Source organism: Hemiscyllium ocellatum, chromosome 31, assembly GCF_020745735.1.
Source record: "Hemiscyllium ocellatum isolate sHemOce1 chromosome 31, sHemOce1.pat.X.cur, whole genome shotgun sequence".
NCBI classification, from domain to species: Eukaryota; Metazoa; Chordata; class Chondrichthyes; order Orectolobiformes; family Hemiscylliidae; genus Hemiscyllium; species Hemiscyllium ocellatum.
The window spans coordinates 49273570-49286505 of NC_083431.1; the positions used below are offsets into that span (position 1 = coordinate 49273570).

The 12936-nt window shown below is 43.2% G+C and overlaps 2 protein-coding genes across 3 annotated transcripts in view; one reads left to right on the forward strand and one right to left on the reverse strand.

Moving 5' to 3' along the window:
* The window catches only part of rffl (ring finger and FYVE-like domain containing E3 ubiquitin protein ligase), a 79989-nt gene extending 75583 nt beyond the window's left edge, over nucleotides 1–4406 (reverse strand). For both annotated transcript variants that reach the window (XM_060848356.1, XM_060848355.1), the window contains exon 1: nucleotides 4179–4406. The gene's annotated coding sequence lies outside the window, so the exon portion shown is untranslated. The remainder of the gene's footprint in view (nucleotides 1–4178) is intronic.
* Nucleotides 4407–4451: 45 nt separating this feature from the next.
* rfc2 (replication factor C (activator 1) 2) overlaps nucleotides 4452–12936 on the forward strand; it is a 47243-nt gene continuing 38758 nt past the window's right edge. Inside the window, exons 1-2 of the mRNA XM_060848354.1 lie at nucleotides 4452–4881; nucleotides 6697–6766. Coding sequence (XP_060704337.1) covers nucleotides 4730–4881; nucleotides 6697–6766 — 222 coding nt within the window. The 5' untranslated portion in view covers nucleotides 4452–4729. The remainder of the gene's footprint in view (nucleotides 4882–6696; nucleotides 6767–12936) is intronic.

Here is a 12936-nt window from a genome sequence, read left to right on the forward strand (position 1 = left end):
AGGTACACCACAGCACTGTTAGAAGCTTCCAGGATATTGATCCAGCAGAGAACAAAATGGTACGAGATTGAAGAGGAACTTGCAGGTGATAGTAATCCTGCGTGCCAGCTACCTTTGTTCTTCTGTGTTAGACATTGTGGGGCTAGCAAGTGCTGTCAGTACAGTATTGGCATGTTAAGTACTTCCGTGTAACTCGCAGGTGACACCCATTGTTGATGATGTGCCAGTGGAGGGAGTAAAGGTGGTGCAAGCTGACTGCTTTTCATTGGACAGTGTCAAACTTCTTAACTATTGTTGGAGAGGCACTCATCAAGGCAAGTGAAGAGTATTTCATCATACTGTTGACTTGTCAATGTTAGGCATGCACTGGGGAATTAGAAAGAGAATTACTTGCTGCCGAATTCCTAGCCTCTGACTTGCTCTTGAAGCCACAGTATTTATACAGCTAGTCCAGTTCAGTTTTTGAGAACTGTGAACTACCAGATGATGATGGTGACGAGTTCAGCAATTATCAGGTCATTGATATCAAAAGGAGAGGTTTAGACTCTAAGTTGGAAATCGTTATTGTTTATACTTTGTAGTACTAATATTATTTGCAACTAAACAACCGAAGGCTGTGTTGTTCAGGTCTTGCTGGACAGGGGCAAAAATTGTTACAGAAAAATGAAAGCAAAATACCATGAGCAGTGGAAATGTAAAATAAAATTTTGGATTAACGCATACTCTGAAGAAAGGTTAACAACCTGAAATGTTAAGTCTGTTTCCCCAGGGGCTGCCAAACCCACTGAGTATTTCCAATATTTTCTGTTTTGTTTCAGTGAACGGAGTATCATTCAACCTTTTCTTTTGCCCAAGTAAGGCACTAAATCAAAAGTGAGCTCAACTGGCAATTAAATAATTTTTATTGTGCATTCTGTATGGGCTTTATTTTCTTTAAAAGCCAATACCAAAACAACTATTTTAAATAGAGGGGATGGTTCATGTCTGGAATGAACTTCCTAAGGAAGTGGTGGATGTGGGAACAGTTTCAAGATTTAAAAGGAAATAGGATAGGTTTGGAGGAATATGGACCAGGAGCAGGCAGTTGGGACCAGTTTAGTTGGGTTTATATTCAGCATAGACTCGTTGGACTGAAGTGCGTGTTTCCGTGTCATATGACTGACTCTAAGATATATTGGAAGTTCCCCACAGCAATGTTTCTGTAGGTAGTTTCCATGTTGAGGTAATAGCAACCAAAAAGGATGACATTAGAAGCTATAATTTGCAGACAGGAAATATGCAATTGCAAAACCTTGATTCAAATATTGTCATGAAAATAGAAGATATTAGGATGGGTAATCAAAACATTGGCCAAAGGAGTGAATTACAAGGAGAATCATAAAGGGAATTCCAGAAAATAAGGCACAGCTGACAATAACTACAAACTTTTTTTTAAATGGGGGGGGGGTGCGGGAGAAGAGGGGAGAGGAAGCGAGAGATGGTGGAGAGGAGGTATGCATCAGGAGGGATAGAGCATCAAGTAACAATTTCAGGCTGGAAGACGAGATTTCTGATAAGACATCTCAGAGGTATTTTCAATGAATATCAACATTTAACAGAAATCTGAAGAGAAGCCTGAACATCTACTGTAACTCATGTAAGCCTAAATCTTACAATGTTCTTGGATGCACTGTAAGAGTCTGTACTGTAAAACAATCAAATGCAACTTTTGTCTCTAGAAACTGCACTGAATCAACAATAAATAAAAGGCCATTTAAAAAGTAGCATGCAGTAATTTTGAACTGATTTATAAACAATAATATAAATTAGATGCAAATGATATAATTCTGTGTGGGAGTGGGGTAGGAGTCGAGAGTGTGGCATTGGAAAAGCACAACAGATCAGGCAGCATCCAAGGAGCAGGAGAATCGACGTTTCGGGCATAAGCCCTTCATCAGGAAGGAGTGGGGAGTCTGTTGGTGTTAAAAGTTGGAAGGGATTGAGGTAAGGAGGAGAACTGTTTTATCTTATGCCCTTCCTATTTTGCCAATGTTACTTTTTATTCATAAATTTACTCTCCTCAGTCTCAAAGATTTACATCCTTGCTGGAGAAAGGTTCTATAGGAACTTGATATATCTTGATGTACATTAAGCAAATGATGATTATTTGGACATGATTTTAGCTATTTAGCCTCAACAAGACATATAACTATATGGGGCACCAGAACCAAGTCAAGTCTTCCTCAACTGCCACTCGAAAACATACACTTCCAGTAGGAGTCACTCGAGTAATCAGAGATGGAAACCTTTACTGCAAGACATGCAAATAAACTACCTTACAGTATCTCCACAACTTCCACTAACAAACAAATCAGAAATTAAATTCGGCCTCTTGCAGGAAGAAATGAAGAAGCAAAAACTTAAGCACATGAAAAGGTAAATAGTGTAGACTATTTCTAATAGAAAATAAGATAGAAGAATTAATAAGGATGTTTTGAACATGTTCTTAAATGGAGCTGGCTAAAATATATATTAGATTAGATTAGATTACTTAGTGTGGAAACAGGCCCTTCGGCCCAACAAGTCCACACCGACCCGCCGAAGCGCAACCCACCCATACCCCTACCCCTACATATACCCCTTACCTAACACTATGGGCAATTTAGCATGGCCAATTCACCTGACCCGCACATCTTTGGACTGTGGGAGGAAACCGGAGCACCCGGAGGAAACCCACGCAGACACGGGGAGAACGTGCAAACTCCACACAGTCAGTCGCCTGAGGTGGGAGTTAACTGTGATTTTTAAACAGGCAGTTCTGCTGGCTGTGGGAGAAATTAGTGATTCCATCCACCGTTTCATAAACCTGAATGGGGTAACAAATCAAGAACAAGCATGTTCAGGGTCATTATCTGAAAAAAGAATGCTAAGAGAGACTTAAGTCAGCTTAGGCTAGACAGTTAGTCACGATTCAGAGTAATTGACTACCTAAGAAAAGTACATTCACTCTCAGCCTCCAAAAAACACCCATGTGTTTTAGTTTTAAAAAGGAAGATTGAAGCAAAGTTATTTTGCAAAGCACACGATGCTACCGATCAATGTAATTTGTTCATGACTCCACCTCAGTTTTAAATCAGTTCACCTTTCAAAGGATTGGAGAAATAAAAGTAAGGACCACCATATCCTCTTTGTAAAACAGGGTGCTCTCCTCCACTGTGAGCCCATCCCCACCACCTTCCCTTCCAGGTTATGCTATGCTTATCTGTAGATATCGCATCAACAAAGCAAATTCCCAATGGTGAACCCACTGGTCAGATCAATTTCATGAAATACATAAGATAAAACTTAAAATTCAAAGCTGATCAAAATCAAGTGACACATCAAGAACTCATGTACTTTGTGAGATAAATTGCAAATATCAGGCAGTACCGTTCAAGATGTTCCATTAGTGAAACTTAGACTTTGCTACTAAATGACTGAGTTTTAAATACAATGCAACAATTTTCACAACACAAGGCTGATGAACAAAATGTTTGCAACCAGTTTATTGACAGCCTGTCAACTGAAAGTTAATCCCTCTGGACTTTACACTGAAGTGTTTTGAACATCTAAACCAAATAATAGAAGCAAATTCCTTCAAAAGTTTTAAATACACGGTTACAAGTGCCAACAAGCACACCTAATTTCTACAATTGAAAGCAGGTAAGGGTTTCTATGGTAATAAGAGTTGACTAAAAAAATCTTCAATTGCGGTTGAACAGTTGGCAAAAGTTATTTAGCGTCTCATTTACTTGTCAGGAGTTACAACCGTGATAAAGACTCAGTACAGGTGAAAGGAGGCGGAAGATATTAGTTTCGTAGTCAGGGAAGGAGGCGTCGCAGACATTTAAAGTAGTGATTTTGACGGTACGTTCAAATTCAAAGAACAGGAAGAGATTGGGGGAAGAATTCAAACACTGCCTTCATGAAGCCCAGAAACCCTCCCCCTGAAATTCTGGTAGAGAAGGCAACAGGGTATTAGGGAAGGAAAACTCAGGAGTGTTTTCAAAGTGAAGCTGGCAATTTTGGAGAAAAAGTTTTGGTTGGTGGGGGCGGGAGTGAGCCGTAGTGGATGCACTTTAGAGACTCCCTGTAAAGCAGGTTAAACTTCCTTTAAACATCAAAGAAACATAGTGATATACAAGACAGCCAAGACTTACCGTCGCGGCTTCCCTCGTCCCTTGATCGAAAACTTTTGCTTACTTCGTTTCATCAGCAAAGAGGTAAAATTTAAGAGAGAGGACAAAACTGGCGGCGGAGAAAGGTGACGGATCAGCAGTGGGACAATGAAAGGTGTGGGGAGGGGCGCGAAATAACGATCGTTAAACGCTCCTTTCACTTCGACTTCTGCCGACCGCGAGCGGCTGACCGACGCTGCGCGCGCACGTCAGGGCAGTCTGGCTCTGGAGGACCGGATGCTTGGAGGACCATCTGCGGCCAGGCGGAGGCAACAGAGGACACTCTTGGCAGCTTGCTGAGTGTCTTTGGCGAGACGGTTGCAGGAGCCGTTAAACGGGAGAGACACCAGCAAATATTCCGTTCCGTGCGAATGGTTCCGTTTTTAAAATATGTCGATTATTCCAGGATTATGCTTTTGATAACATGCTCTATTTTCGGAAGTTTTGATCGTTGGGAGGGGTAGGTGGTGACGCTCGGGCCGCCCCGCCCCTTCCCTGTCGTGGAGTGGAGAGCGCGGGAAGCGGGGAAAACCATGGAGACGGGGCCGGAGGCTGAGCGCGGCCTGGGCCCGGGCCACGACACGGCGGAGGGTGAGATCCGGGAGCAGAAGGGAGACAAAGAGGCTTCGGCATCCACTTCCAGTGCTGCCGGGCGAACGGCGCTGGCTGCATATGAACTGCCCTGGTGAGTGAGTCTGAGCTGGACCCCGTACACACCTCGCTCCCTACCCCCCGCGGACAACCTCCTCTGCCGTCCCCAGACACCTAGCCCCCACCCTATCCCCTCATTCTCTCACCCTTCCCCTTCCCCCTCATTCTCTCACCCTTCCCCTTCCCCCTCATTCTCTCACCCTTCCCCTTCCCCCAACCCCTCACTCTCCCACATATACACACACACACACACACACCGCTTTGATTTCTCCTTCTGAAGCGAAACCCCCTTTGCTCCTGGAGCAATTTTACATCCTCGCTGGCACTTTTGTCTTCGTTCATTTTGCTTGTTAGCATGAGTACAGATATCTGTTTTCAACTTTTTAGTTTTAATGCAGTTACCAAGATAAGCTGATACTCCTGGTAGGTGAATCAGTAACCAAATGGGAGACAACTGAGGTGATTGGTTATAATAATAAATTAGACAAGAGTTTTTGTTTTCATTACAAGGTGTTGTGATGTGCAATGTCTTGTCTGAACATCTCATGAAAGTAGGTTGTATGATAGCTATCAAAATAGATTGAGGCATCCACTTGACAAAGGAACAGTTGCAGGGGTTTTAAGATTTTTAGAAAAGGACTAACCAATGCATAGATAATGTCTTGAATGGCCTCCTTTCTGCACAATGACAGCTTTGTGAATTGACTAGTTGGGAAGAAGCTGGCACAGGCAAAACCAGTTGTAGGATGCTGAATGTAGTATGCACAAACAACTGAAATATTACGTTCATATGCACCATGATGCAGCCATGAGCTGACAAGTGGCAAGTCTCATTTGAACCTCCCATGCCGAGCAACGATCCTCCAAAAGGGGAATCCAGCCACCACTCTTTGATATTCAATGGTATTGCCATTGTTAATTCCCACTGAGTGATAGAGATGGGATTAGATAGTATTGTTGAAGTGGTGGTGAGTTGCAGCTGTGTACCTTGTAAAATGGTAGGCAGTGAATGAAAGTGAGTCATGTGTGTCGGGAGTGAACTGTTGAAGGTCTGGTAGATGTGGGGCGCTAATTAAGCGAGCTACTTTGTTATGGTTGGTGTCAAGCTTCTTGAGTGCTGTTGGAGCTGCTCTGATCCAGGTGAGTGGAGAGTATTCTAGAAGGATGTCTTCACTCAAAGGATGATGGAGGTATCCCTGAAACTCTGGATATTTGACTAGGTGAAGATTACAAAATAGATTCATATGTTTTTGTTCAGCAGAGATATTAAGGTCACGAAAACAGGATGGGGCCAATGAAGCTGAGCTACAAATCTTTTGATAGGGTAAACCCAAAAATATCTCTTTCCTGTATCTTCTACCTCACCTCGGCAGGATGTCTGTATCACCATTTTCAAGTTTCGTTATGTGTGCATCACCTGTTTCTGCTGCTTGAGTCATCCAAATGGAACTATATTATGTCATTTTCCTATCCTTCTTGTCTATTCACTCTGCTCTTAACAGATTTTCCTAACACCTCTTTTCCAATTTCTGGCCATCTCTCGTCGTATTGTGAAGTATCTTGAGTCTATCACTTAGTGGGAAGTAACAATGGCAATACCATTGAATATCAAAGAGTGGTGGCTGTATTCCCCTGTTGGAGGATCGTTGCTTGGCATGGGAAGATCAAATGAGACTTGCCACATGTCAGCTCATGGCTGCATCATGGTGCATATGAACATAGTGTTTCATCTGTTCGTGCATACTGCTTTCAGCATCCTACAATTGGTCTTAATACAAGTTATTGTGACATGATCATTTTTGAAGTATTTAACCTTAGATTTAAAGAGTTATTCTTCTTTGTCAAACAGGGTTGAGAAATACAGACCACTGAAACTCAATGAAGTTGTGGGCAATGAGGAAACTGTCAGCAGGTTGGAGGTAGGTTCAGGTGATTTATTTTCAAGCCACTAATTCCATCCCCCTGTGTTCCCTAACAACTGTTTATTGCTATACTAGATTGCCCACTATCTTCATGTCATAACTAACCCCAAGGTGAAGTTCTGACCTCACATCCATGTCATTACTAGGATTTCTGGCATTTCATTTGGGTCTGCTCGTGGCACAGCACAAATGAAGCCCTCTTCCATGCCTTTATTACCTTCAGTAAAAAATGAGGTCTGCAGATGCTGGCGATCAGAGCTGAAAATGTGTTGCTGGTTAAAGCACAGCAGGTTAGGCAGCATCCAAGGAACAGGAAATTCGACGTTTCGAGCCAGAGCCCTTCATCAGGATTCCTGATGAAGGGCTCTGGCCCGAAACGTCGAATCTCCTGTGAAATACCTGTTGTTGACTTAAGTTGAAATTTTGTGACGTACAAAGAAGTACAGCACAAGAACAGATCCTTCATCCCTCCAAGCCTGTGCCGATCATCATGCCCTAACTAACTAAAAAACAACCTTCTGCCCATATCCTTCTATTCCCTCCCTATTCATGTAACTATCCAGATAACTCTTTAATGTTGCTAACATGCCTGCTTCCCCACCTCTTCTGGCAGTGCATTCCAGGCTCCGACCACTCTGTGTGAAAAACTTCCCTTGTACATCTTCTTTAAACTTCCCCCTCTCACCTTGAACCTGTGCCTCCTTGTAATTGAAGCTTTAACCCTAGGGAAAAAGCCTCTGACTTTCTACCTTATCTATACCCCTCAATCTTGTAGACCTCTATCAGGTCTCCTCTTAGCCGCCGTCTTTCCGGTGAAAACAATCCTCATCCTTTTAACCTTTCCTCCTAGCCAATGCCCTTGAGACCAGGCAACATCCTGGTGAATCTTCTCTGCAGTCTCCAAAACTTCCACGTCAGGTAGTGTGGCAATCAAAACTGCATACTACTCCAAATGCAGCCTAATAAGGGTTTTATATAGCTGCCACATAGCTTGCCAACTCTTGTACTCCATTCTCTGGCTGACTATGGCAAGCATGCCATATGCTACCTTAATCACCTTGGCTACCTATGTTGCTACTTTTAAGGAACTGTGAACCTTGTATGCCCAGACCCATCTGGATGTTAATGTTCCTAAACATTATGCCATTTACATTATAGTTTGCAACTAAATTAGATCCTTGAAAATGCATCACCTCACATTTGTCCAGAGTAAACTCCGTCTGTCATTTATGTGCCCAAGTCGCCAATCTGTCTATATCCAGTTGCATCCTTTCACAATCATCAGAAGTAGCAGCAACTCCACCAATCTGTGACATCTTCAAAATTACTAATCAGGCCATCCATGTTTTCCTCCAGATCATTTATATATACCACAAGCAAAGGAGGACCTAAGACTGATCCGTGTGGAACACCATTAGTTACTGGTCACCATTCTGAGAAACACCCTTCCACTGCTACCTTCTGTCTTCTATGGCCAAGCCAGTATTGTATGCATCTATCCAGTCTACCTCGAATCACATGTGATTTTAGTTTTTGTGCCAATCTGCCATGTAGGACTTTATCAAATGCTTTATGACAGTCAATATAAACTACATCCACAGCCCTTCGCTCATCAATAATCCTTGTCACCTCTTCAAAAAAATGCAATCAGGCGAGTGAGACATGACTTTTACCATAAATCATGCTGACTGCCACTAACTAGTCTCTTTTCTTCCAAATGTGCATGTATCTTGTCCCTCAGTCTCTTCTCCAAAAACTTCACCACCACAGATGCCAGACTTACTGGACTATAATTTCCTGGATTATCCATCGTTCCTTTCTTAAACAAGGGAACAACATTGACTAATCTTCAATCTTCTAGAACTTCACCTGTAGTCAAAGAGGGTGTGAAGATACCTGCTAATGCCCCAGCTATTTTTTCCCTTGCCTCAGATGCATAGACCCCATCTGACCCTGGGGACTTGTCAATCTTAATGCAAGTTAGGATACTCAAAACGTCCTCCGTCCATATATTGATATTCTCTTGAGTATTCATACACTCATCCCTGATCTCAACATCAGTCAAGTCTTTCTCTGTGAATACTGATACAAAGTCATGGAGATGTACAGCATGGAAAAAGCCCTTCGGTCAAACTTGTCTGTGCTGAGCAGATATCTCAACCCAATCTAGTCCCACCTGCCAGCACCCAGCCCATATCCCTCCAAACCCTTCCTATTCATTTACCCATCCAAATGCCTCTTAAATGTTGCAATTGTACTAGCTTCTACCACTTCCTCTGGCAGCTCATTCCATACACACACCACCCTCTGGTGAAAACGTTGCCCCTTAGGTCTTTTTTATATCTTTCCCCTCTCACTCTAAACCTGTGCCCTCTAGTTCTGGACTCCCCCACCCCAGGGAAGAGACTTTGTCTATTTTTCCTATCCATGCCCCTCATGATTTTATAAACCTACCTAAACCGATGTTCCAGGGAAAACAGCCCTATCACTCAAATCCTCCAACCCTGGCACCATCCTTGTAAATTTTTTCTGAACCCTTTCAAGTTTCACAACATTTTTCCAGTAGGAAGGAGACCAGAATTGCGCACAATATTCCAAAAGTGGCCGAACCAATGTTCTGTACAGCCGCGATATAACCTCCCAACTCCTGCACTCAATACTCTGACCAGTAAAGGAAAGCATACCAAACGCCGCCTTCACTATCCTATCTACCTGTAACTCCACTAAAAATTGCTTTCCCAAAATGCAACACTTCACATTTATCTAAATTAAACTCCAACTGCCATTGGCCCATCTGATCAAGATCCCATTGTAATCTGAGGTAACCTTCTTTGTGGTCCAGGACACCTCCAATTTTGGTGTCATCTGCAAACTTACTAACTACAGTATACTTCTTATGCTCACGTCCAAATCATTTATATAAATGACGACAAGTAGTGGACCCAGCACCGATCCTTGTGGCGCTCCATTGGTCACAGGACCTCCAATCTGAAAAACAGCTCCCCACCACCACCCTTTGTCTTCTACCTACAAGCAAGTTCTGTATCCAAATGGCTAGTTCTCCCTGTATTCTATGAGATCTAACCTTGCTAACCAGTCTCCCATAGGGAACCCTGTTGAAAGCCTTACTGAAGTCCTCTTTGTTACTACTTCAAAATACTGAATCAAGTTCCTGAGACAAGATCTCCCATGCACGAAGCCATGTTGCCTGTCCCTAATCAGTCCTTGCCTTTCCAAATACATGTGTATCCTGTCCCTCCAACAACTTGCCCGCCATCGACATCAGGCTCACTGGTCTGTAGTTCCCTGGTTTGTCCTTGTCACCTTTCTTTTTTTTTAATAGGTATTTTTATTGGGAATTTAACATTTTGACAAATTTACAAAAATAAGCAGAATTTTCAAGCACAAACATTAATATAAAAATAGATCTTAAATATATAATCATCAAAATTCAACTAATCCACAATCATCCAGAGTGTATAGTTGAGTCGCTTACATCCTTCAAATAAGAGAAAATGTTCTCTAATACACTCATAACAGTATGATAAAAAGGAAGTTATTTCCAAACAATAAGAACAAAAAAAATTAAACATGTTTGAATGGAGATCTTCCCCCTTGTTCTCAGGGGGCCTTACTACCTTTCCAACGTTCCACCATATCCTCTCCCAAACAGTGTCCCACCCTCAACCCGGGCGCTCCTTAATAGGATTTAGATATAATACCGAGCTAGAGTTAACAGTGAGCGCCGCACCCCCACCCCTCCCCACCCCACCCAAACCTGAGTATATCTGCTAGCATCAATGCCACGTACAAACACACATAACTATAAAATTACAACTCCAACAGATTACAGTTAAGTATAATAACATAGCAAGGAAGACAACCCCGCTCCCAGAGGCAAAAGTAAAGTAGAATAAAGTATCCATTTCTCCCCACGGAGTGTGGGAGAGGCAAGCCAACATAAATTGTCTCTTACGATTTATTTTACCGAGTCTAAAAGTTTCTTGGCCTCTTCCGATGATCTAAAATTATACTCGGATCCTTCGTGGGTAAAGCATAACGTCGCTGGGTAGCGTAAGGTGTATTGAATATCTAAGTCCCTTAAACATTTCTTCACCTCATCAAACGCCTTCCTTCTTCGTGCCAAAGCCGGGGAGAAGTCCTGAAATAACATAATCTTGGATCCTTTATGAATCATAGCTGTAGGATCCTTTCCAAGCTTTCTGGAGGCATCCAGGAGTATCTGCCTCTCCCTATAACTCTGCAGCCGGAACAGGACCGGGCGTGGGCGCTGGTTTGGGCCAGATCCGCGTACTGCGACCCGGTAGGCCCACTCCACCCTTACCCGATCAGTTTCAGCCCCCAAGTTTAAAAGCTGGGGCAGCCATCGCTCCAGAAATGCTGCTAACTGTCCTTTCCCTTCTTGTTATTGAAGGCCCAGCAACCGAATATTCTTTCTCCGATTTCTGTTGTCAATATCATCCATGTAGATTTCAAAGGCCCTGATTCTCTGCTCGAGGGTTCGCACCTGTTCTGCAGCTGTTTGAGCTGCAGCCTCGGAGGTCGTGGCCTTTAGTTCCGCCCCCTCCACTCGGCCATGTAATTCTCCGATAGTTTGATTCTGTTTCTGCAGCTTTTCTTCGAATGCATTCCATCTCTGTCGGGATTCTGCGATGAAATTGACGAGTGTCGATTCCAATCTGGCAATCATCTCTATAAGGCCTGTTTTTACATCAGCTGCAGCCGGAGGAGAGGAGGGTGGGGGAGGGGTCTTTGTTTTCTGAGAGCTGCGGGGTCCCTTTGATTTACTCATTATCCACTCAGTATTAGACTATTTAAATATAATATTCAGCAGCTAATTAAGATTAAAGAAATTTTTTGGGTGGTTTGGCAAGTGTGGTGGGGGCAGGAAACCCACTTTTCCCAGGTTTTGGGAAGGGCTCTGTAGACTCAGACTTGCTGAGTCGCCGCCATCTTGGATCTCTCTTGCCACCTTTCTTAAACACCACATTAGCCAACTTCCAGTCTTCTGGCACCCCACCTGTGACTATCGATGATACAAATATCTCAGTAAGAGGCGCAGCAATCACTTCCCTAGCTTCCCATAGAGTTTTAGGATGATCTGATCAGGTCCTGGGGATTTATCCATTTTTATGCGGTTCAAGACATGCAGCACTTCCCTATAATGTGGACATTTTTCAAGATGTCCCCTCTAATTCCCTACATTCTGTAAACACTGATGCAAAATTCTCATTTAGTATCTAACTCATCTCCTGGGGCTCCACACAAAGGCCACTTTGCTGATCTTTGAGGGGCCCTATTCTCTCCCTAGTTACCCTTTTGTCCTTCATGTATTTGTAAAAACTCTTTGGATTTCCTTAATTTTATTTGCCAAATCTATCTCATGTCCCCATTTTGCCCTCCTGATTTCCCTCTGTAGTGTACTCCTACTGCCTTTATACTCTTGTCCTGTTCATCCCTGAGCCACATTTCTGTAATTGCTGTGATATCGCAATTCCATGTTCCTAACCATGCCCTGAGTTCATCTGCCTTTCCTGTTATGTCTCTTGCATTGTAAGAAATGCAGGTTAATTTATCGGTCCTAGCTTGTTCTCCGCTTCAGTCCCTGCCTGCCCTGACTGTTTTGACTTGCTTATTTTCTCAAGTGTACCAGTCTCAGATTGATCTCTTTCCTCACCATCTCCCTAGGTTCCTTCTTCGCCCGCCCACCACCACCACCACGCCTTGCTGAGCAGCTCGAGCAAATCTCCCTGCCAGTATATTAGTCCCTTTCCAATTTAGGTGCAATCTGTCCTTCTTGTACAGGTCACTTCTACGCCAAGAGATTCCAGTGATCTAAAAGTGTGACTCCTTCTCCCGTGCGCCTGCACTCAGCTATGCACTTATCTGGTCTATCCTCCTATTCTTCACTAGCTCGCAGCACCGGGAGTAATCTAGATATTATACTCTCAAGGATCTCCTTTTTAAATTCCTGCCTAACTTTTTTTTAGATTAGATTAGATTACTTACAGTGTGGAAACAGGCCATTCGGCCCAACATGTCCACACCGACCCGCCGAAGCGCACCCACCCAGACCCATTCCCCTACATTTACTCTTTCACCTAACACTACGGGCAATTTAGCATGGCCAATTCACCTAACCTGCA